This window comes from Symphodus melops (genome assembly GCF_947650265.1).
Source record: "Symphodus melops genome assembly, chromosome: 13".
NCBI lineage: Eukaryota > Metazoa > Chordata > Actinopteri > Labriformes > Labridae > Symphodus > Symphodus melops.
Window position 1 is genome coordinate 21,290,989 of NC_136703.1, and position 22,882 is coordinate 21,313,870.

A 22,882-nucleotide genomic window follows, 5' to 3' on the forward strand; every position below is an offset into this window, starting at 1 on the left:
AAATCAGACTAAAAATAAAAAATACCAGGTGGCGATGACATCTTATAATAGTATTGTATTCTAAGAGTGGTAGGGCAGTAGGTCTGTAGGACCAGGTTGTGAGAGGGTCCAGTGTTTTATTTCTTTGGTTGGACAGTTAACATATGGATTAAAGGCGGGTAAGCGTTGTTTTCCATTGTCACGTGATTAACGTCCTCAGTCCTGGATACAAAAGCACGTTGATGCTTTGTTTGGAGCTTTGAGACTGTAGAGTGAATGGCATGCCTCTGCATCCACTCATGGTGGCATGTAAACAGCTACAACATAATTTTTGTTCCATTTAAGTGTGGAAATACGGACATTTTTTAGGATTTTAAACAAAACGGGGGAAAAATACATATCGTGTTACCAGCAACGCTAGCTCGCGGGCAGTGAGGTTTTTAGTTTTGATTGGCTACTGGGACAAATGCCCCGCCCCGTTTCATGAATTGGGCGTGGTCGCAGAGAATTCAAGTGGTTGTTTATTTGCTTGCAGAGGCAGTTTGTTATTCTGTGTTTTAGCGCAGCTGCCAACATGACTCTGAAGACAGTGGGCACAGCATTGGCCCGCACACTGTGGACAAGAGGAAGCCAGACTCCTCCAATTGTTCGCTCCCCCAAAACAAAACGACTTTCCTCCACATGCAGTCAGTTTGGAGGAGGCAACGGAAAAAATTGCAACTCGAGCTCGGACAGGCCTCCGAATTGCGACGTATCATCCTGCGAGGCTGCTCACAGATGCACGGTCGGTGAGAAGAAGAGCCCGAAGGAGCCCGTGGGTGCTCCGGGTGTTTCTGGAGAAAGAAGACGGTCAGTCACCTCCAGTGCAGCTCCAGCGGACCAGAGGTCGTACCTGTGGGCTCGTTACAATGACATGAAGCGGATGGTTCATGGTGAGCAGAACTCCACAGTCATCCCAAAAGTCTCCCATATAAAGTCAGCTAATATACAGTTTCTTGCAGTGATTCCAGCACTGCATGAATCTGTTTTTTGAGGAAATGTGGTTATCACCCTCTTACCAAACCGACAGATGGCACAATGATAATCCAACTGGTTCCAGCATGCGTCATGTATTTGTACACGTTTTCTAAAATTAGTGTTCCAGAAACAAGTTAAAAGTTTATTTCATTATCAGCAGTCCCTTCTATGTTTGTCTTTGAGCCAGTTAGACAACTAAACTAAAGATAGCTTAAAGGTTGCATAAAATTTACACTGTTTAGTCTGCAGATTATGTCTAAAAGTCAAAACAGTCACAATCATAAGGGAAATTAGTTAGTTGCAAAATAAACCCTTAAATATATGTATATAGTTAGATACTTGACCTCTGATAGACTCTTCATGACCCTTCACATGATTTGAATCAGTTTACATATTATGTTGCCATACCATACACACCATAGAGTGCTTACAATGCCTCCTGTCCCCTCTACAGTGCTTAGTATAATGAGCATTTTAAATTGGCAGCTGGTCAAAGTGGCCATAATTGTAAATACATACTGTTTGAGTCTAATGAAAATGCATTCTCATTTATAAATAATTACAATGTGGAGCTAAACACATTTTTATTTTTACCTTTGGAGGTTGGACTTCTTAAGTAATGTTTAAAAACCTAAAATCTTATTAGAACATTATCTACACACAAGTTACAGTCCACCACTGAATTCCTTTATTTGTACATGCAATCGAATACACACAGTCGATTTTTAGATATATCCTTTGAAATGTGACTCAACATGTAAGTAGAGGCATTTCCTGTTGGTGAACTACTCTCAGGGTTGCCACATACTCACAGTTCTCACAGGACTGTCTGAGGACAGAGAGGCATGGCCTACTTTCTCCTACAGACACACGCCGGCCCACTCCTGTGCTCATATTCCAGCCAAGGTATTAGAGACATTTGCAGTGGCAGATTGTAGACTGTTTATTTAATCTGTGCCCATGTGCACACTGCATGACTGGCATACTTCATGAAAATATAGGCCAGCTAAACTGATGAAGCAAAATATAAAAACAACTGTTATACAAGACTTTTAAAGGCAGTGCTCTCATCGTACACTCTTGATTTTCTAAATGCTTTACATCATGTTTTATTTGACTGGCATGTTTTAGCAAAGAGTCAGTTGAAATTGCAGAAACCCAGATTGCACAACCTCAGATGGGCTAGCCTGCCCTGCTAGAGTGAAAACAGCAGTGGCTCTGCTTCTTTCCTGTCTGCAGAAATACAAAGTAAGCATGTTTAGAGTCTGCACGTGCAGAGCCTGTTTGGGATTTTTTTTTCTTCTTTTTTCTGATTTTAAAAAGTCATACATTGATGTGTGACGGCATAGATCTCAATTCTGAGTTTCCCTTCTGCTCTCAGATCTGATCCCACCAGGTGCGTGTCACCTCCTCAACTCCTCCACCGTCTACGCCAACAACGAGGTCAACCTGGCCGAGGTGGACATCTACGGCTTTGACTATGACTACACACTGGCTCTGTACTCGGATGCCCTCAACACGGCGATTTACAACACAGCGAGGGGCTTCCTGATTGACCACTATAAGGTCAGCTGAGTCAGTGTTCTCTGTTAATCACCCTCTTAAAACACACTCTAATAAGAGGGCGTCTCCTGATCTGACCTTATTATATTTTACCTTTTACAGCTTTGAAAAATGTTTTGGTATATGTTTCCTTTTAAAACATGACTTTTTATGTTTCAGATTCAGAAAGTCTTCTATTTCAGTAGATTTACAGTTGTTGCATAAAGTTATTGACTCTACAGCTGCTTTTATTTTCACATTAATTAGTAATTTTTTTCCTGCTGATTTACAGTACCCTAAAGGCATCGGCAAATATGATTACATTCCCAATTTTGCAGCCCGGGGTCTTCACTATGACATTGAAAAGGTAAATTCTTTTAAATCACAAATGCCCTGTTGCATGGAAAGACATGTGCACATCTCCCTATACAAATGGATGATAACGAATGCATCTCTTATCCTTCTTTACAGGGGCTTTTGATGAAGATAGATGCCTTCCACTACATTCAGACAGGAACAGTGTATAGGTAAGAGCTGGAGGCTGTTCTGAGTGACTGCTAATTCCCTAAATATCACCTCATTTTATCTTCACCCTTCTGCTAAACGTAAACTCAGCTGTTTATAGTATTTTGGAGTTTCTGTATTTTTTTTACGTTTTATTTTTTCAAGGGGACTGAGTCCAGTGCCGGACGAGGAAGTCCGTCAGCTTTATGGGGGGACCTACCATGTACCACTACCCCAAGATAGTGGCTTCTATGGAAAGGTGAGGATTAGATAGATAGATAGATAGATAGATAGATAGATAGATAGATAGATAGATAGATAGATAGATAGATGGATAGATACTTTATTGATCCCGAGGGAAATTCAAGATTAGACGGCAAGAACAGATACGTTATAGCTGTGTACTCTGATACAAATGCCAGAGCAGATTATCAGCAGAGTAGACCCTACTATCAAAGATTTGACCTCATCTATGAATGTTTGTAATAACTTGAAACACCAGAGGTCTGGTGCACCAGCTTTGGACAGAAACCGTGTCTTAAGTATGTGCAAAGTGTCCACACTAAACCCCATGTTCAATCCGTCGTCTTTAAGGATGCACTGATGCATCAACATCAGTATAATACTCCTGTACTATTCTTATGCCTTTGGTGTAAACTCTACCTCATGTATATTCACCATGTGTTACAAAATCACATATTTACGATAAAGCTCATCTCAGCATTTCTGTATCCAAACAAGGAATTGTAATCAAAATTGCGAGGCAACCAAAGATTCCCAGCTCTTATATTTATTGTTATATTTTTTTATATTGACAACACAGTTCACCAAAGCCAAATTCCTTGTGTGTCTAAGCATACATGGTCAATAAAGCTGATTCTGATAAGCCGATATTGGCCCTGTTGACAGACATATTGTAAGTGCCTTGGCAAATAATGTGGCATGACCTAATATCAGTAGCTGATGTTTATTTGCTGTGCCAGATCGATTTAATGCTGACATCTAGTACCCCTTACTACTGATTCAGACAAACTGACTGGTTTTCATTGTCAAACATAAGAGAAAATGTCAACACTGTGGGAGTCTGACACCAAAAGAAGCCTCAAAACAACGTATTTTACTGAGGACTTAATAGTTAATGGAGTGTTAGCTCCGTTCTTAATAGAGTTAGAAATGACATTCAAGCTGTACTATGTTTGAATCTACAGGCAGCAGGCACACCCCAGTGCTGGGCTGAGAAATGTGCCTTGTATTTCTAGTTACTGTACTTTGTGTTCTTGTCTGTGGTTTGGCACAGATAGGAGAGCTCCCCTCGTCATTTTTTTGTGCTCCACAGATCTGCTCTAATCTCATTCTGCTGTTCTGAAACACGGATGTAGCAAAGGATTACATCTGTGACTGTCCCAAAATGATACAAGTGTCTTGCTGTGTCTGTATTACATCACATGAAAACCTGATGATGAATTTTATAATCTCATTTGTTCCATTGTCGTCATAAATCAGCTGGCAGGCGGTGTTCCATTCTTTCGAAAGCTGACCACAAGAACTCTGTGTCCCCCAACAGACTGTGATCTGTTGTTGCTTTGTCGCTCCAGAAGCTGCACTCAATCAGTCACGAACGGTAGAAATCCCTGTTGTGTCTGACAGTCATGGAGTTCAATCTGACTCGTTTGCTAATTAGGTGCAATTTGGACTCTGATTTTTGGAATCCGGTCTACATAGTTTCTGGTCCATTGAGCCTTCTAAGTGTTTTTCAGGAGCATGAAGTATGCCTCTCCATCATCTCATTATCCCAGAAAATGTTCTCTCCCAAAAAGTTTTCATGTGACCTCACTGATCTTTTCATGCTGGTTGCATATTGTCCCAACTGTGATTAGGAAAGTTCTTTGCAAGGAGGCTTTGAATGACCATAGTTGCAATAAGTTCATTACCTTTTTAACTAGAAAAACCTTGTTTATGGTTAGTTAATAAGATAATCAATTTGTTATCATGGGTAAACAGTTTTTTTCTTCTTCCTCGGGATGCTATCAGGGATGCCATTCAAGTATGCATTGTGGCTCTGGTCTTTACAACTGAAACCACTGAATAAAGCTAAACATGTCTGATCACAGAGTACCCATTATTGTTTAGACCGTCAGACATTTCTTCTCGAACTGTTAAGTTATACATCCTCCCCGACAGACATGACATTCATCTTATTGATGTTAATCAGGACAGATTAGATTTAGCTCATAAACTCCACAACCTTAAGAAAAGTAGCCTCCTTGTTGTTGTTATTGACGAGAATAGATTACAGTCACAAAGTCCTGTTTAGTTCGTCAACAGACTTGTACTTGCCTGTTTCCTGTTTAAATCTTTTAGTTACACAAAAGCCCTTCTAGAGACGAGTGATGCAATTATCACCGGCTATAAACACTATGATGTGTGTATTTGGTTGCTGTTTTCAGTGTTTCAATTTATATTATATCTTTCCCTAACACATAAAACATAAATAACTAAATAACAGATCAAGAGATAATCCTAAGTGTGGCCAATTAAAGGTAAAATGTCCAGCAGGACACCTCCAAGCCATCTACACTCAAGCATGCACGAAGGAATCATGAATTAGAACTCACGATTATTGTCAAGTGGCGTACGAAGTTGTGCTTGGCTCAAGGTGTAATGGCCCATGGCCTGCATTGTTGTGTTAGCAGGCTAATGTTAGCAAACTTTGGGGAACTCATCGCGTCACATTACACAAATTGAATAAAAATTAAACGGAATGAGTGAGATCTAAAGACAATTAAGTGACATCAAATAAGCAGTGACTATATTCTTCTTCTTGTCTCTAGTCCTCGACTAAAACAGATTTATACACAAGGCCGTCACATCCATGTTAACATGGCCCGACAGCAAAAATCACCAGCGGGACTCACACTTCTCACTCACTGTAGGCTGTCATGAGGATAAACTTGATTTCTGCTCTATTAATGTTTAAAATGTGCACATTCTGCCTTTCAGGTTTCCATATCGATGAAATCAAAAAACGGAAGCTTGTCAAACATTTCACATTTACATTGTTTTCTTTGACAGGGGCCGAGGGTAAAGCAGTTCATGGACATCTTCTCCATCCCCGAGATGACTCTGTTGGCTGCAGCGAATGATTATTTCGTCAAAAACAACATAGAATATGAACCAGTCAACCTCTTCAAGGACGTCTCGGTGAGTGGGCCTTGGGTTCTCACAGTATTAGATGTCCCACCCTGCTGTTCTCATGTTGAATCCCCTCCCTGAAGCTCACACTGAGGAGCACATTGACTGTTTCGCGTGTTGTGAAAGAGCAGTCTGTAGCTGGACGTTTAGGAATCTGCTGAGCTCAGCGAAGGTTGGATATGGACTCATGGGTAGAGCAGTAACAAAAACTGCTTTTCACTGTGGTCCTGACAGGTTTACAGTTACAGGACACTTTAGCTTACCCTAATATCACCATGATACAGTAACACAGTGTTTCCCACATTGAGTAGAAGATACTCAGGCGGGCTGCCAAGGTATAATTACAGCCGTCCAAGTATAATACATTTTATCCAAATGACATCACGATCACAGGCGCTAGAGAGAATGTGTGAGATTGATAAGGAGCGACAGAAAGCTGCTCGTTGCCGGTGCTGTCCTGCACTCATAGTTTAGGATGATTGTTGTGATACACGTCGTCATCACACACACACACACAGAATATCAAGTTTCAACAACGTTTTAAAACCCAGCCGATGTGGGCCGCCGGTAGCCAGCAGGTTGGTTTGCATGACCCATGTACTGAGCTTTAAGTCCTCGAGCCCCGGCGCCAAATCCGACCTGGGACTCCTTTCCTGCACTTGCTCCCCACTCTCTCTCCACGTTTTTTTTTTCCTCCACTGCCCCACCTCGATATTGAAGGGATAGAAACTCCAGAACTACAACTTAATAATTTCAGCTGCTGTTGTTTTTTAGTGTCTCTCGCATTCTGTTGATGAATATGACAAAAAAAGGATAAGAAAGGCGTGGGCTGAGGGACAACCAATAAAACAGTTGCAGATGAATAATGCAGATTTTGTGGATTTCATACTCCTTTCAATCTCCTAATCCTCAGGAAGCTATCGGTATGGTTCACATCAAAGGCTTCATGTACAAATGGATCATGGAAGATCTCGGTAAGAAATATCTTTCCTGCTTTAATGTCAAATCAGCACGTTTCTGCACATAGATAGATAGATAGATAGATAGATAGATACTTTATTGATCCCGAGGGAAATTTAAGTAAAACATAAAACAAAACATCAGGGGTACAAAGCTTTCTTCCTTCTCTTCACAGATAAGTTCATTCTGAGAGGAGAAGAGACCGAAGCTGTTTTGCAGCGATTGGTCAGCAAAGGAAAGAAGCTCTTCCTCATCACTAACAGTCCCTTCAGCTTTGTGTAAGTGTGAGCGCTCAGTGCTGAGCCGCTCTGACTCATAATGACGGCGAACAGCACTCTGTTGCAATCTGAGCCTTTTTGTTCATTTTTCCTCTCTGCGCAGAGATAAAGGCATGACGCACATGGTGGGGAAAAATTGGAGAGACTTCTTTGACGTCGTCATCGTGCAGGCAGACAAACCTCACTTCTTCACTGATTGTATCAAGTGAGTACACGTGGAGAACAAAAAGATGAATCTCCTGCTTCTGTGACTTGTCACTCAGCAGAGCCAATCAGTGACTTTACCCCAGCTTCTTATTCTGAAGAGAGTTCTCAGATGTTTGTCTTTATAAATAATTTCCTCTCACAGACCTTTCAGACGGTTGGATGGAAATGGGGACCTGCGGTGGGAAAAGATAAGCAGTTTGGACAAAGGACAGATCTACAAACAGGTCTGTATTCAAACTAACATGGTGCTTTTCAGACAGCTTAATGATTTCCAATATTTCAGCTGCCCTACTCCCTCTTGTTTGTACTCTGATTGATATTTGTCTAAACAGGCTACATGTTCTATTCTGTTTCATATTAACTTAACAAACCTGTTTGTGTTTTTTTATTTTCCAGGGAAACTTGTTTGAGTTTCTAAGACTGACAGGCTGGCGAGGCTCAAAGGTTCTTTATTTTGGAGATCATCTTTACAGTGACTTGGCAGTAAGTGTGAAAGCAAAGCTAAGCCACCACTGACAACATGAATTACTGTTAAAACAGTTGTCATAGTTATTAAAGATCTACGAGTATATGACTCAGTATACATCTTTTTTTGACGTTTTATAGATTGCTAAACAACCAACATTTTCTGTATCAAATGGTGGAAAAAACCCATTACACATCATTTCTGGTTTGCAAAAGCACAAAGAAACATCGTCACTTTCAGAGGCCCAAAGCCAACATAGATTGCACAATGTTGACTATTTCTCATGTGGCATATGGGCAAGTCCGGAGCATGCTGCAAAGTGAAAAAGGAAAAAATCAAACACTAGATGGCAGTAACGACTGCAGGATATTGTTTAGATAATGTTGCATTGATCTACATGAAAGCATGTTAACTCACATAAGCTAAAATGAAAAGAGGCAGCAAAGACCAGGCAAGCTGCCTTTTGTGTGATAGCATCTTTCAAACCAAGTGATTTAAACCAGGTAAATACATTACAGCAGTAATTATAGACAGTCAGAAATAAACTGGATCAACAACAACAAAATGCTATAATAGCCAAACAGACAGATGATATATTATACACTACAAACACAGTAACAGCCCAATAAAAAAACATATGAAGTCTTAAATGTAAGAAAAGAAAAAGCAGTGCAGTAAAGAACCAATCACAGGCAAAGAATAAGAACAGGCCCTAATTAGATTTGAAAATGGTTAAAATTGGGCTGCCACTTATTTCCATCTGTCTGAAGCAGAGCATCTGAAACCACTCAGTTTGACCTTGAGGTATAACTACCTTTCTAAAGCTCAGACATAAAAGAGGCCAAATGTCTTTTTAGTCTTCAGGTAGACCACAGATGTATTTGGCCCTGAGTTAGTCAGGGGGTTTATAACCATCAACATCATTTTTAAAAACATTAAGAGTGCTCACAGGTTGTTTAATCCACGTCAGGAAGCAAATATCTCTCTCTATAAAGAGTGTTGTTTATATTGCTTCACTTCCAGAAAGGTGCATGTAATATCTGGATAGATTCTTCTTGCAGGTTACATTGATCCTTATTTTGTTATGTTTCTCTAAAGTCGTTTCACTGCTGTTTTTGTGTGTTAGGACCTGATGTTGCGACACGGCTGGAGAACTGCAGCCATCGTACCTGAGCTAGAGCAGGAAACCAAAGTGGTGAGCGCAAACCAGTATGCTCTCAACCTCACCTGGCTGCAGGCTTTAACCGGCCTGATGGAGCGAATGCAGGTGAGAAGTTAATATCTGGTAAATTATATTATGACAGACATCCAAGCTTTTAAAGTTAATGTAACTTATGTTTACAAGCCCTAGCCTCCATGACATTTGCTTAAAACAAAAAAATTAACTCAGCACAAAAAAATCTTTAGAAACTGTTTTTTGTCTTTTGTGTGTGTAACCTTTGAACCTTGATAAGTCTTTGCTCATGTCTACATTTTTGAAATACTTGTAGAGCTCTTTATTTGATCATAACCTCCTTCATTATTATAGATACATCGGGACGAAGAGTCTAAAGAGGTTTTCCAGGAATGGCAGAACGAGAGAGACGAACTCAAGTACGTGCCGTCATCTGAAACAGAATCAATAATTCATTTTATTGACAGCTAGAGTTACAGCAACTTCAGAGGTTAAGACTTAAAGGTCACACTGAAACATTAAACAAAAAAACCTCCTCCCTGAGCAGGGACAGATTTGATTCTGCTTGAAAAATGAATATGGTACTTCAAGAAATTGTATTTGCTAACTTTTGAGTGTCAGATATTCTTTATATGAATACTTTGTGATGTTCCTTTTACTCATGTAAAGGCTCTCATTACTCATTCCACAGCTACCTGTTTTTAATGTAAATGTTTTTAAAATCCTTTTAACCTACAGTCTGACCTTTTTATGTCACAGGGTGATGATAAAGAACTTGTTCAACCCGCAGTTTGGTAGCATCTTCAGAACCTCTCACAACCCCACCTACTTCTCCAGACGTCTGTCTCGTTTCTCTGACGTCTACATGGCCTCTCTCAGCTGTCTTTTGAATTATGACCTCTCGTACACTTTCTACCCGCGTCGCACCCCTCTGCAGCACGAGGCTCCTCTGTGGATGGACCAGCTCTGCACCGGCTGCTTGAAGACGCCTTTCCTGGAGGAGATGTCTCAAATACGATGAGAGCTGGGCTCTCCTGAGTGACTGACATGACTGTGATTTTAGAATTCAGTTTTTTTTTAACTCTTGAGGTGGCCTGAGGACATAAATCAGGGTTCTTTTTTAGCCAAGAAGGTGCCACATAACTTTACTCAACTCATTCCTGTACCAAAACGAAGGTTCACTTTCTTCATGAATCCACTAGAGGGAGCTGTAGATGTAGCAAACAAGAAAAAACACCTCACTAGACTGACAGACACTTTGGTTACAGCCTGAATACAAGTTATATGAAAAGGCTGAGCAATATTGAGCTGTTCACGCACAAATATACAAGTTAATGAGACAAGCTCATATTATGTGTTGACCACTTATTTAAGTAGCTTTCTTGGGATAGAAGTTTGAAAACCAATAAGTCAAAGCATCAAAATGACATGTTAACAATATTCAACAAACCAAATATTTTCAATACCACAACTATCCTAAAGCTGTAAAAAATGCAGTATGTCAACAATAAAAACAAAGTCCATGTACATGTCCATGTATGCAGCTACATATCGTTGTGTTTAATCTGTCTCTGCATTTAATCGGCCTCGTTAAAGGTCATCTACAAATAAAATAAAAACTTAAAACAAACTGTAAGTTTAAATGTGATCACATGCACAACATGTAGTAAACACTTGTTTCTGTAGAACGTCTTCTATTTCTGTGATTGGTCGTTTGGTTGCTAGGCAGCGCAGCATCCATTCATCGTGACTGTTCTGCTCTACCCAAACTCATTCACATCCAGCCGCCTGCGTGAAGACAACATCAAGGTACAGTGGCATACTGGGTTTTTTTTTTGGTTTTTTTTAACTCGCTGTATAGAAAAATATATCGTAATGGTCCTAATACCGTCATGAAGTTTGTCTAGAAGAGCTGCGGAATAGTAAAAATTAAAACACTGGAAGGGCGAGGAGAGTGGTTTTGTGCAAGTTTTGTGGTGATGTCCCGTGTAGGAATAATTGGTGTAGCTCTTAATATTTAGTCTATGGTGCTGGCTGCGTCTTTGTCTTGTTGCAGCCTATCTTAGTTATTGTATCCCTACACAAACTATTGTTTCAATTAAAGCGTGCGTTGATTGTAGTCTATGCGTAGGTTTGGTCACTGTTTTCATATTTACCCATGTGTATAAACTAGGCGTCTCTTTAATAACCGACGCTACATCTCGGTTATTGTGTAAAAAAAAACAAAAAAAAACATTAAGCCTGATTTCTGTACAAATGTTTAGAAATGTCATGACCGGCTCAAAGGCCATGGTAGATAATGGGAGAGACTCAAAAGTAAAAAGGAATGTGATTTATTTACAATAACATTTAAATTACAAAAGAGGTTAAAGGCATGAAAGTCCGTAGAGTCGAAGGGTGTGTGTGTGTGAAAAGTGTCTGGTGCCAGCTTTTATTGTGACGGTGAGCACTGGGCCCAGGTGATTCCAGTTAGACTGATTGGACAGCCACGCCCACTGATTACATGACTTCCCTGTAGGCTTCAACGAGCTTTTGATGACAGTGTCATATGTGGTCAATACAAACATATATATCTATCGCTAGGATGAAATGTAATTTTAAAAAAAATAAAAAAAACAGTTAAAAGTAGTCTGTTTTTAAAGTGTGGCTTTTAAAAGGGCCAAAAAGACAATATGAACAATACAAAATAAAGTCTGAAAGAAATATGATACTATATATATTACACTTAGTGATATATTCATTATTCATCAATGAAATTTATTTCATTTAAGTGTTAACACAGCTCATGTTAATACTATAAGACATGGTCCTTGTTCTTCAGTCTTGTTTGAATGACATAATGGCATTTCTTCTGTGACATGTAATTTCATGATGTCACTTTTTATGACAGCTCCTGCAGCTTTTCCTTCTTCTTACAATGAATTGCATTATCTTAACGCCTTGTGACATTATTTGACATTCAGTAATTAACCACACTATAGTACTCCTTCACAAAGTGCATAGATTTATATGACATTTGATGACAGAATGACATTTTCAATTCATTTTCCAGTCGGGGAATTCCTGTTTCAACAGCAAAGCCCTGAATGTGTTTCTTGTTTGACCCTACATGAACACCTCTTTTGGCATCCTGCTTGTTTGCTGCATTTGGCTTCATGTGTTCAGAATTTCTTTTATTTATTTATTTTTGTAGGATGAAACACAATCTGCACTGTTTTGTGTGTATTTTTAACTTTACCCCCTCGGTGGAATTGAGATTCCTCCCAGAGAGTTAAATTTCAGGTTTCCTCCATTTGATGATTTCCTGCAGAAGATGAGACACAAAAACCTAAACATAACATTTAAGTTTACAGTAGAAGAAGTAGTATTCAAGACTGTGAAAATGGATGATTTAATTAAGATAACCCTTCACAGCTTTTTGTAATGATCTTAGACCAACTTTTTTCCTAAATGTTCCATAAGAAAATATTAATGAACAAGGCTAATGAACTGAGCTCAATTATCGGACGTTTTCTTTCTGCTACGGTGCTTTTCTCAATTACCATTACACAATAATCTCTGATCCCAACATAATCATTTAACCTCTATGATGCCAAGTTTCATCTGAGACCCTTTCGGTAGCTGTTAACCATGTAAAGTAGTTTTAAATGAAGATCATAGAGATAACAACAAGACTGTTTTTCCATGTAATTTATGTTTACGGAACGCTTCATGGGATAATTGGTGGTGCATCTGTGTATCTGTAGGGCTGACTGGTGTTTAATTTCATTTCATGGACGCCTGCCTTCTTTGAATAAGCCTGCACCTGTGCAGCCTGCGCTGCTATAGGATCACCGTTTGTTTTTCTTTTTTTCTGCTGACCTCTTTAAGTGGCTTAATGCATTTGGCAAGGAAGACTGGTTGCTCATTTGAAAGGAAAATAAGTGAGTAGGAAATTAAAGGTTGTTGTTTTGAACAGTAAATATCTACTTGTACAGGACAATCCTATATCTAAAATGATTGAACAGAGCTTTCTCACCTCCTCTTGCAAACCGTTCTCGCTCAGCAACCCAATGCTGGATTTCTGGCTACATTTGCAGTTTCATTTCATCTTCTCTTTCCTCTTATCTTTCTGTCCTTCATCTTTCCCTTTTCCATCCTCTCTCCTTCATTTTCTCACCGCAACATCTCTCCATTCCTTTCCACATCCAACCCTCCCTCCCTTCATATCTCCATGCTTCCAGTTGAGTGACTCTGTGTATGTCGCTGTGCACTCAGACATTTGTGTGCTCTGGCAGGCTGTCCCTCCTGCACAGCAGCCTCTTCTATTATTAAATGTAACGGGACCTTCACTTTTATAGCTAAGAAACACCAGGATCTCTGCTTGCTGTTGGAAGACCCCTGTTGCAGAGGATTTTCCTTCATTTGCCTTGGAATGATCACCACGGAGCCCCACAGAGGATACACATTGTTTGTTCTACTGATTTATCATTCCTACTCTTCAAAAGTATTATAAAAGAAAAAACATATTTAGTAATTCATGAGGTTTGTTTTGGCTTGGCTACAAAGGAAAAGCAGAAGGATCCAACATTGGATTGGAGCTCAAGTAAAAAAAAACCCAAAACACAGTCTGGGAGGATGAGCTGTGAGAGAGAGGCCGCAAGGCAGCATCTAATTGGTCCCTGCTAATGTGGAGTGGAGCACTTTGAATTCACTGTTGTGTAATCATTAATCACAGCTCACGTGATGAGCTATTATCTGTAATGAATAAGGTTAAATCGCCATCAGCCCACATGTTTGTGTATCTATTGGTCTTACGGGTGACATTCAATCAATAACATGTCACAGCCATGAAGATCAGGGATTATCTTAAAGATGATTTTAAATGTGACATTCAATTTAAAAATTAACTCAATTTCACTGTTGGAACATGAGGCAACCAGGCTGGTTACCAGAACAAATTAAAATATGTTATCTGTTAAAATTGCTTCATTTGAATTGGATTGAATACTTCCATCACATCCAGGAGCTGATCTATTCCTTATATGGGAACTCAATTGAATGACAGATTTATGTGATGATTAAAAGGAATCTTTTAATCAAGCAACTTTCTTTGATAGTTCTTTTTATACTCAAATCTAAAGCTTCCTGCTCTCTCAGTATTGTGCAGGTGCTTTTATTCTGTTTCATTGCACCTTTACTGACTTCGGTCTGATTGATCCAACTCATTGCGTATTGAAGCTATGAAGCATAAATATAAAGAAACCCGGGGAAGCCTCTGATCCTGCCCTCAGTCACTTCCCTCACAAGCATGGCCAGATTTCCTATGGATTATTTATACGCTGGTTTATGTGAGGCCATCGGCTGCTCCATAGACACTCTGGCTCTTTCATCATCGTCATCATCGTACATGCAGCGTGCCTCTCTGGCTGTCTGTCAAACATGCAAGTCTGTAAAGATGCACTCTCTGTCTGTGCAATTTCCTCTCTCCTGCAAGTCGTCTTCTCATAGTCTGATGTGTAATATGTAAGTGGTTGTGTTTGTGAAGCACAGTGTGTGTTTGTGATGATTAACCCGTGTAGATAATGATGAGATAAAGGTTAGTTGCTGTAGCTCGTGAAATGGTTTTGCATCCTTGTAAGGCTGGGAGATTGGCGTGTGATTGGACAGCAGTTAGATTTAAAGGCAACTAGGTTCCGCTCATTATTTCCTTGTTTTGTGTCTTAAAATAGATTTATTCTTGTCCGTTAATAAGAGACATGTTTCCTTACTTGACACCTCATTGCGGAGATATCACTTTTATAGACAACCTGGGAAAAAAAATAAAATAAATTAAAGCCTCATATAAATGCTTATGTCTTTTTTTTTTTTTTTAATTGGATGTAACATTTTCCCTCCCTTTTTTGAATAATTCATCTGCAGACTACGTTTTTGTGCATCCTCTGCTCAGAGGAGGACGTCAGCCGGACCACCGCAAACGGCTTATTAGAGCGAGAGCGTACCGTCTCTTTGATGGCCTTTGAATGAGTCATCCTCTCTCTGCCTCTGCATCACTGAGCCTTCTGTATTAATTCTTGATTTTCATCTCAAGTTGCCTTTTTACTGCCACCCATTCAATAGTTTCCAAGCCAACAAGTGTGCACATAATCACTGGGTTTGATTCGAGATGGTTCGCTTGAATCCACATGCTTTGAAGTCAGCCTTATGTCTTGTCAGTTGATGTTTCGCCCTTTTCATTAGGTCTCTTTGGGGGGAAAAACATCTTGCTTAAAGTCTCCTCTCATAACTTTCATCCTGTTGATTAAGGTGAATGGAAAACAACTGAGAAGAAGCCTTCATCAAAAAGTTCTTCATGATGTGTCAGAGCTCCTTACCTGACAGTCTAACCACACAGGATAGCCTAATAAGGTTTAATGAGATACAGGATGACATGATCATGTAAGGTAGGAACTACGGAAGCATTAGGAGACAATTAATTAACCCTCTGTAATGCGTAATGGTCAAGTCTTAAAATGCAGGGTGTGTAGCTGAGTGCTGTACAATAAGGCTTATTATACAGTGAAGTACTGCTGCAGGACAGGGACAGTATGAACAGAGATGACATGATATTTAATTATAACGTTTTCCTCCATGTCTTCTATGTTTAGGTTTTGGCTCCCTTTTTAAGAAAAAAATACTTTTTTACAAAAGAAATAAGCAGCATAGAAAGAAAAAGGTATAGTGTTGAATATTTTTCTAGAATTTCCCTCGGGATCAATAAAGTATCTATCTATCTATCTCATGACGGGCTGAAGGCATTTATTCATATAGATGCCAGGATTAGATTCCATTTCACTTTTATGCATGAATGTTTAATATAAGATTTGAACCTTTCAGCATGCACCAAATTGCTAAATGGTAAACTCTTTAATTACCTTGGAAAAAAAACAAAAAACGAGTCGTGATTCAAGCGGTGGTATGTTTCCATAATCACATGTAGCATTTTCATCATGCCATAGAACGTCTATAGCATACTGTGATTAAGCAGTCAGTCGTCATTACAGGGAAAAGGTTATTCTTAATTAGGCATGAAGGCATCATAAATGACAAACACAGTGTGCTGTTCCTCTCTGTAATGATGTCAGATTATTTATCTCTGCACCGCTGAGCTGTGACACAGAATACAGGAAATACACACTGAGGAGGGCTGTGTGGGTCTCTGTGAGGATGTGTTTTCTGCTAGAGCCAAGCGTTCAGCTGCAAAACGATTAACGCACAGGGTAATGCACATTATATGTTATGCAGATGAGTGTTGGGGGGGGGGGGGGGTTGAGTTTGTCTCCCCTGCAGGACACGGAGTACTTCTCCTGACTCATCAACCCTGCTCCCTGTGTCACCAGCCTACTGTTTCTGGGTGACACATGCAGACCTTTGTCTCTATTTTCAGACACACCTGCTGTTCCCCTGCACAGGCTCTGACCCCCACACACACCCAATTCCATAAACTCTGTGACAAACCTGACAGCAAACATGAGGCCTAAAGACCACAAATTACTTCACAAGACTTTTGTCCTGACGGCTCTTGGTTATCTATAGTATCTTCCACAGTTCGTTAAAGATAACCCTCAGTCTGTGGTGCTGGTGGTGCAGTAGTTACTGGGTGCACGTCCCTATATGTGTAGGCTAGTCCTCTTCTTTGAAAGAAATAAAGAAGATAACCCTCAGTCTTTTCATCTTCTCCTCATCTCTATGTCATGAGCCTGACCTAAATACTGCTATGAAATCATGCATAAAAGCAAATCTTTCCTTTCAATAATTAAAATAAGCATCTTCCATGACACTGATGCACTCATACTGCCAGCTCCAATAACACAAGATATGTTGCTTTTAAATTTGAAATCCTATTAAAGGCTAGGATGCAAAAATGACAAACGTACCATAAACCCAATAATCACTGAAGATACCTCTGCCCTTAGCCAGATATCTACACCTGTAAATGACTCATTAACGCTGTACATGACTAACCTGCAGTGAAAAAAAAAGTAAAAAATAGACCAAAAGGTTTCAGGTTCCTGCAAAATGACCTTTTAAAGATAAATTATAAATTGTACAGTTCATCTTTTGCTGCCAAAGTTTCAAGTCTAAAAAAACCGACGGTGGTATTTTCTGGATAATTTCTGTACTTACTGACACTTCACCACAAGACACATACCATGTCCAGGAGAGGGCGCTGTAACCCTGCATTATCATGACCAAAACTCGTATAAATTCTGTAACACATTCATCCATATGAAGCTCTTCTTCACGACTTATAACAACTTGAAATATAAATACCAACTGCCTCATTGGCCTTTCCAGAGCAAACATTTCCAGAATCCAAAAACATCTGGTAAATACTGCGGTGGTGAATAAAAGCGGTCAGGTTTGTGATTCCTACCTTGAGTTGAAAGGAAAAAAAAGTTGCCCTCGAGCTTTTTGGCATGTTTTCACAGCTTGATTGAAAGTGGAGCGTGTCTCTGTCGTGGCGATGTCCTTTATTGATCACCTGGCATGAAGACGAAGTCCTTCTCAGCCACAGAGCGCCATCCATCAAGAAGCTCCCTGAGACTCAACGCAGATATAACATGACACTGAAGCATCCATTATAAGTGAAATAGATCTTTCTCTGTAACAGAGATCAATGAGCAAAATGTAGCTGTCGCCTTTTCCCCCATCCTGCATCGCATCGTAACTGTGTGAAGAAAACTGACTGCATGCTTAGTTGATTTTATCGCTATGAAAGTCCCTATAAATCAGTTATGTGTTACTACAAAAGGACATTTATTATGAAAACCAAGGATGCATAAACACCTTTAATAACTATAACAAAAAAAAGAAGAAAATGACACAAGGATCAAATAAAAGCATTGTAACATAAAAGAGTGACAGGGTTCATTTATTTGGAGCACGTTGCAACAGCACCTCTTTTCTTCTTCTTCTGCTGCGTCCACCCCAATATCCTGGCTCTCTAATGAGGGGGCTATGAAAGGCCACAGTGTGTGCATGAGGCTGTTTGTAGTGACTCTCAGGGGCCCAAGGGACATGTGACCTCATCGAGAGGAGGATGCCTCAGTGGGTTTGCTCCCCTCCGCCCCAGTCAGACAGTCAACAAGCCGGACTGTGACTCTGTTATTTTCAGACGGTTGTTTCTTCAACTCCAACAGAGGATTAAAAAGCATACACAAATTCAACAGAACCCGAAGAAGACATTCGAATTAGGTCTGCATAGAAGTCAATAATTGAATAAAGGCCATTTCATTGCCTTTGAAGTGACATAAGTATAATAAAGCTTTGTTCAATACAACTTGACAGTCTGTTTAAATCATCCCAAACTAACAAATAGCAGCAGCTTTAAATAATTACATTTGCTGTGGCTTCAGTCATGCACCCGTGCGCTCAGTCAGTAGCAGAAATGTGAAAAGTTTAATGAAAATGAAATGCCGGCAGAGATAAGGCTCAGCTTATTTCCTCATGCTTCAAAGCACAATTGCTCTTTGAATATTCACTCCCTTCAAATATTTGCATGGCACCCCTTCCTCTGCAAACTCAGCCTTTCCAAATATCCTCATGTATGTGTGCTCCTTGTTCAGCCGAGTGTCTGGAAAATATTGACATTATATACACTGGTCATAGGCAGTGTGTTCATGAGCATACAGTATAAATACTGTGCACTGATTTAGCTGGTTGTTGTAGGGGCTGTTTGCTGGATCAGCGACTAACTTTTCACTGAGGGTCCTTTCCAAAAAGACAAATCTGAAAGCCATCTGGTAAACTAATCATTTTAAACTTTGTTATGTTACAAGAATAGCAATTCCAAGAAATCACATGATAAAGTTGACCTTTATTTTTTTTTTTTTCCTGTGTTCAAAAATCTAAGCCAGCGCAAAAGTGCAAAAAAGTTCTTTGAGTGCTCACAGAGTTTAAAGCCCGCAAAAGACACACACAAGGCCACCCGTGGGCATCAAAAGTCTGCTTCAGAAACCAAAAGGTGGCAACACTGAGATGATGTCCATGTTTATATAGTGTTCATGTTTAAAGTTTATGGATTCTATAAAAAATGGACCATCGCTGCAAAATTGACAATTTATTTTCAAATAATATAGACCCCAGTTAATGTTTTTAAATGTGTTTAAACTACAGTGTCCCTTAGACAACATTGAACCCACAGCATTGATTTAAAGCAACAGGTTTCCTCTGAACATTGTTGACAACAATCATCTTCAGGTGCTGTTGGGGAAAATGTAACTATCAAAAAAGATCAAAAATCCTTTTAATTGACAGTAACCAGGAAAAACTGCAAGCCTTGGAGTTAAAATCTTGTTTTTGAATCCTGATTGATACTTTGATACATGTCATGATTATTCTATAAATGAACTCTCAAACCTGTACTAAGTCCACACAGGAAAACAGACTTTTTCATCAGGACCTCCACCCTCGTAGGAAAATTAAACATCATGAGTCCCAAGTTGGAGCAAGATAACACCCTGTTCTCAGCTCAGCCTGGAACTTTGGGTCTTTTGTCCCGTGCACCAGATCCCAGGTTAAAAACGTATTATCAAGGGATTAGTGCTCTTTAACGGCAAAGGTCCTGGGCTCAGTTTTCATTTCCCACTCTGGAAAAGGCTGTTTACCTTGCTTACAAAGTGCTAAATAAATAAAAGTGTGCTAATATTATGTGTCCAGCTTAGAAACGATAAAATGGCTTTTAGTAAAAAACCTGAGACACTTATGTAACAGAAAAACACCAGATGATTTGATTTCTTTTCAAAAGAAGTGAAGTGATGAATCACAGAGGAGCCTTCAACAGAGGTCTTTGTTGATGTCTTGTGTTTAATCAGTGGATGCTTCACCTCTGACTGGCACAAAACTCATTTATTCCACAGGAACAAATTTCCTGCCCTGTGAGAACACAGCTAAGGATGAATGAATGGGTTTTCCTCGTGGGCTCCTCCCCCATATGTGACTTACTCACCAACCCAAAGATAACAAGACTAGTATTAATGTTGGTAACTGGACTTTGACATGTTAACACATACATACACACACAGTTGCTCTCCCACTAAATTGTCGAGGGTGGCAACCTAAATGGACAACTTTGTAAATTACATTTTCTTTGCAGAGAAATGGTGAGACAGTTTTTGCGGGACATCGTTTTCAACTTGGCATGCTCATCAGTAACAGTGCTTCTGGTTTTCATGTGGACAAAGATGTATTTGAGAATTTAGTTTGTGTGGATGGGATTATTAAAAATCCCCGCCTCATGTGGACTATACCTAAAGTGGCTAAATGCTAACTTCAATGTTTGACAGTGGCACGTTAAGAAGGGAGTTACTACTGAGCTAAACGTAGTTTATTCCAGAAAGTTGTTGAATGCTAGCTTTAGTGGTTTTCTTAGGGTACTATGGGACACCAAATGTGTTGTTTTACCTTCTAAATGTTCTGTTGTTCTTCTGGATTTACTTCCCTTTCTCTTTTCAGAATCCCAAAAGTTACAAAGAAGTAAAATGCCAAAATGTACATTTAGTGTGATTTGAATCTGTTACAATATTGGGAAATGGACAGCAGCAAAGAATTCACAGATACATGTATGAAAAGATGGACATCCCTCATCTTTGTACACATCCGTTCATAATGACATTTGTTAGTGTTGGTTTATGGAACAGGATACATTTTGGAATTTGAAATATGATGCTCTTTATACTGATTGTTTTTGTTGTTTAGCATTATAAAGCAAGACAATTTAGCTTTATAATAATCTTTCAACAGTTAGCCTGCCTCAGAACAGTTAACAGATGTGTTGTGGACAGATTTTGTATTTTAAACTTTTAAGTGTGTATTGTGTTTAATTAAGTTTGTGTTTTTTGGGAGTGTTGCAGTATCAGTGGTGTCTGAGGGTAAGGGTCTGTGACATGAATATCTTGACGGGATCTCCAATTTCTTTTGTCCTCTCGAGGGTCTTCCTGTCCGTCCACTTCCTCTAAGACAAAAAAGGAGCCAGTGCTTCTCCGTCTTGTTCCTGAGGTGATGTGATTAAAGGCTTCTGTCTGGCCTGCGCTCATTCAAAAGCCTTGCACACGCCACAGCTGCTTTAGTTAATTGAATTGTCAGGAAAGCAGACAGGACTGAAGGTAGCACCAAGACTGATGCACTGAATCAATAGAGTGGCACTTAAGTAAAGTTGGGTATTGGTTGTGCCAGGGATGAAGAGCTATTTGTTGTTGGTGCAAAAGTGGTTTCTGATTGAAGCAGCTGCATAAAAGTAACAGAGCTTGTGGTTTTGTAAAAAAAAAAAAAAAAAAGGAGAAGAAGAAAAAACAAACAAGAAATAGAAAACAATATGTTGATTCTTTCCCGGTAGGATGTATTTCTTTGCATTTGTAATGTTTTGAGATGTTTGCTATTTAGCACAAAGAAAATGTTTTTTTAGCAAATCATTTTTTTTTAATTCAACATGCTTGCAGTTACAGGGCAGATGTTCAACAGGCAATCCCATGGTTACCATCCTGTTTTTCAACTAAGGTATGAAAGCTAACAGGCTCACACTGAAAATGCAGATGAACAGGTATGCCATGTTCACCAACTTATTTTAGCTGGTTCGCTTACATACTTTTGCTAACTAGCAATAAGCACAAAGCACAGCAGTACTATACACTAATAACATCGGCATGCAAACAGGCTTAGTGTGAAAACTGTAATTGCTTAATAATTGCTCATTATCACTGGACAGAGATGTCATCCAATAGCTTTTGTCCTGTACAGGTTAAACACATCACATTTTGTTTGGGTTTTTCTAGCATTTTTCTGTCCAGGCATGGCTAAACCTTTTAATAATCTCAATAAAATAAACGGCCATTATAAATTCATCCTCTAGCCAAAAGAATGTCTGGTAAGGAAAATTACCATATGGCCAGGAGACGGAAGTCCTTTACCATCAAAGTCAGCCAAGAACTTTTGGTTTGAAATGTTTTTACAAAATTGCAGTCTCAGATGAAATGGATGATTTAATTGTGGAGAGATGATGTAATGTCTATCAGTGTAATTGTACTTGTTTTGTCTGCTCATTGATTAATCATGTCCTTGTCTGCTTTGTTGGCCTATGAATGCTAGTTAATATAATGAAGGTATCCGTGGTTCTTAAGGAGAATATGGTCCTGGGCTCATTTGTTGTCAACTAAAAACTCCTCCTTAAAATAGGTTTCAGCATAGTGCAAATGCTTTGGGAAGGGGAATGTCTTCCACGTCACTTGCTGCTTTACTTGTCTAATCAATCATCTATGGCAGGATTGTTGTTACTGCTGACAGTTTATCGGACCTATTGCGAAGACTAAATATAAATAAATGCAGCCAATGGTGATAAAATAACTCTCCTTTTTGTGTGCATGCCAGAGGCGATAGTTTTACAAAACAAATCATTAGGAGATTAATGAACAGATTACCAACTTGTTCAGTGGTAAGTACCTACAGTATGCAGACTTGGAGCTACTGGAGCTGTCAAATGTGTTAAAGATGAAGACCTGTTTGTGTGACGTCTCCACCTTGTTTAACCAGCTGTCTTCATGGCACAAA

General features: G+C 39.4%; 2 protein-coding genes across 7 annotated transcripts in view; both read left to right on the plus strand.

The window, feature by feature from the left end:
* The first annotated feature begins 219 nt into the window (after nucleotides 1-219).
* On the plus strand, nucleotides 220-10,949 carry nt5dc2 (5'-nucleotidase domain containing 2). Its single transcript, XM_079359399.1, has 14 exons — nucleotides 220-911; nucleotides 2,378-2,562; nucleotides 2,831-2,905; nucleotides 3,010-3,065; nucleotides 3,208-3,301; nucleotides 6,115-6,243; nucleotides 7,148-7,208; nucleotides 7,370-7,472; nucleotides 7,576-7,677; nucleotides 7,822-7,903; nucleotides 8,076-8,162; nucleotides 9,272-9,412; nucleotides 9,674-9,738; nucleotides 10,079-10,949. The coding sequence occupies exons 1-14, from the start codon at nucleotides 554-556 to the stop codon at nucleotides 10,338-10,340; spliced, it is 1,800 nt and encodes a 599-aa protein (XP_079215525.1). The 5' UTR covers nucleotides 220-553; the 3' UTR covers nucleotides 10,341-10,949.
* A 122-nt stretch (nucleotides 10,950-11,071) lies between these two features.
* Nucleotides 11,072-22,882, plus strand: part of rap1gapa (RAP1 GTPase activating protein a) — a 59,127-nt gene continuing 47,316 nt past the window's right edge. For 5 of the 6 annotated variants that reach the window (XM_079359381.1, XM_079359390.1, XM_079359392.1 and 2 more), the window contains exons 1-2: nucleotides 11,075-11,128; nucleotides 21,778-21,835. In XM_079359381.1, the coding sequence (XP_079215507.1) occupies nucleotides 21,789-21,835 (47 nt within the window). In that variant the 5' untranslated portion in view covers nucleotides 11,075-11,128; nucleotides 21,778-21,788. Of the gene's footprint in view, nucleotides 11,129-21,777; nucleotides 21,836-22,882 lie in introns of all 6 variants that reach the window. The other variant, XM_079359385.1, reaches the window with a different exon arrangement.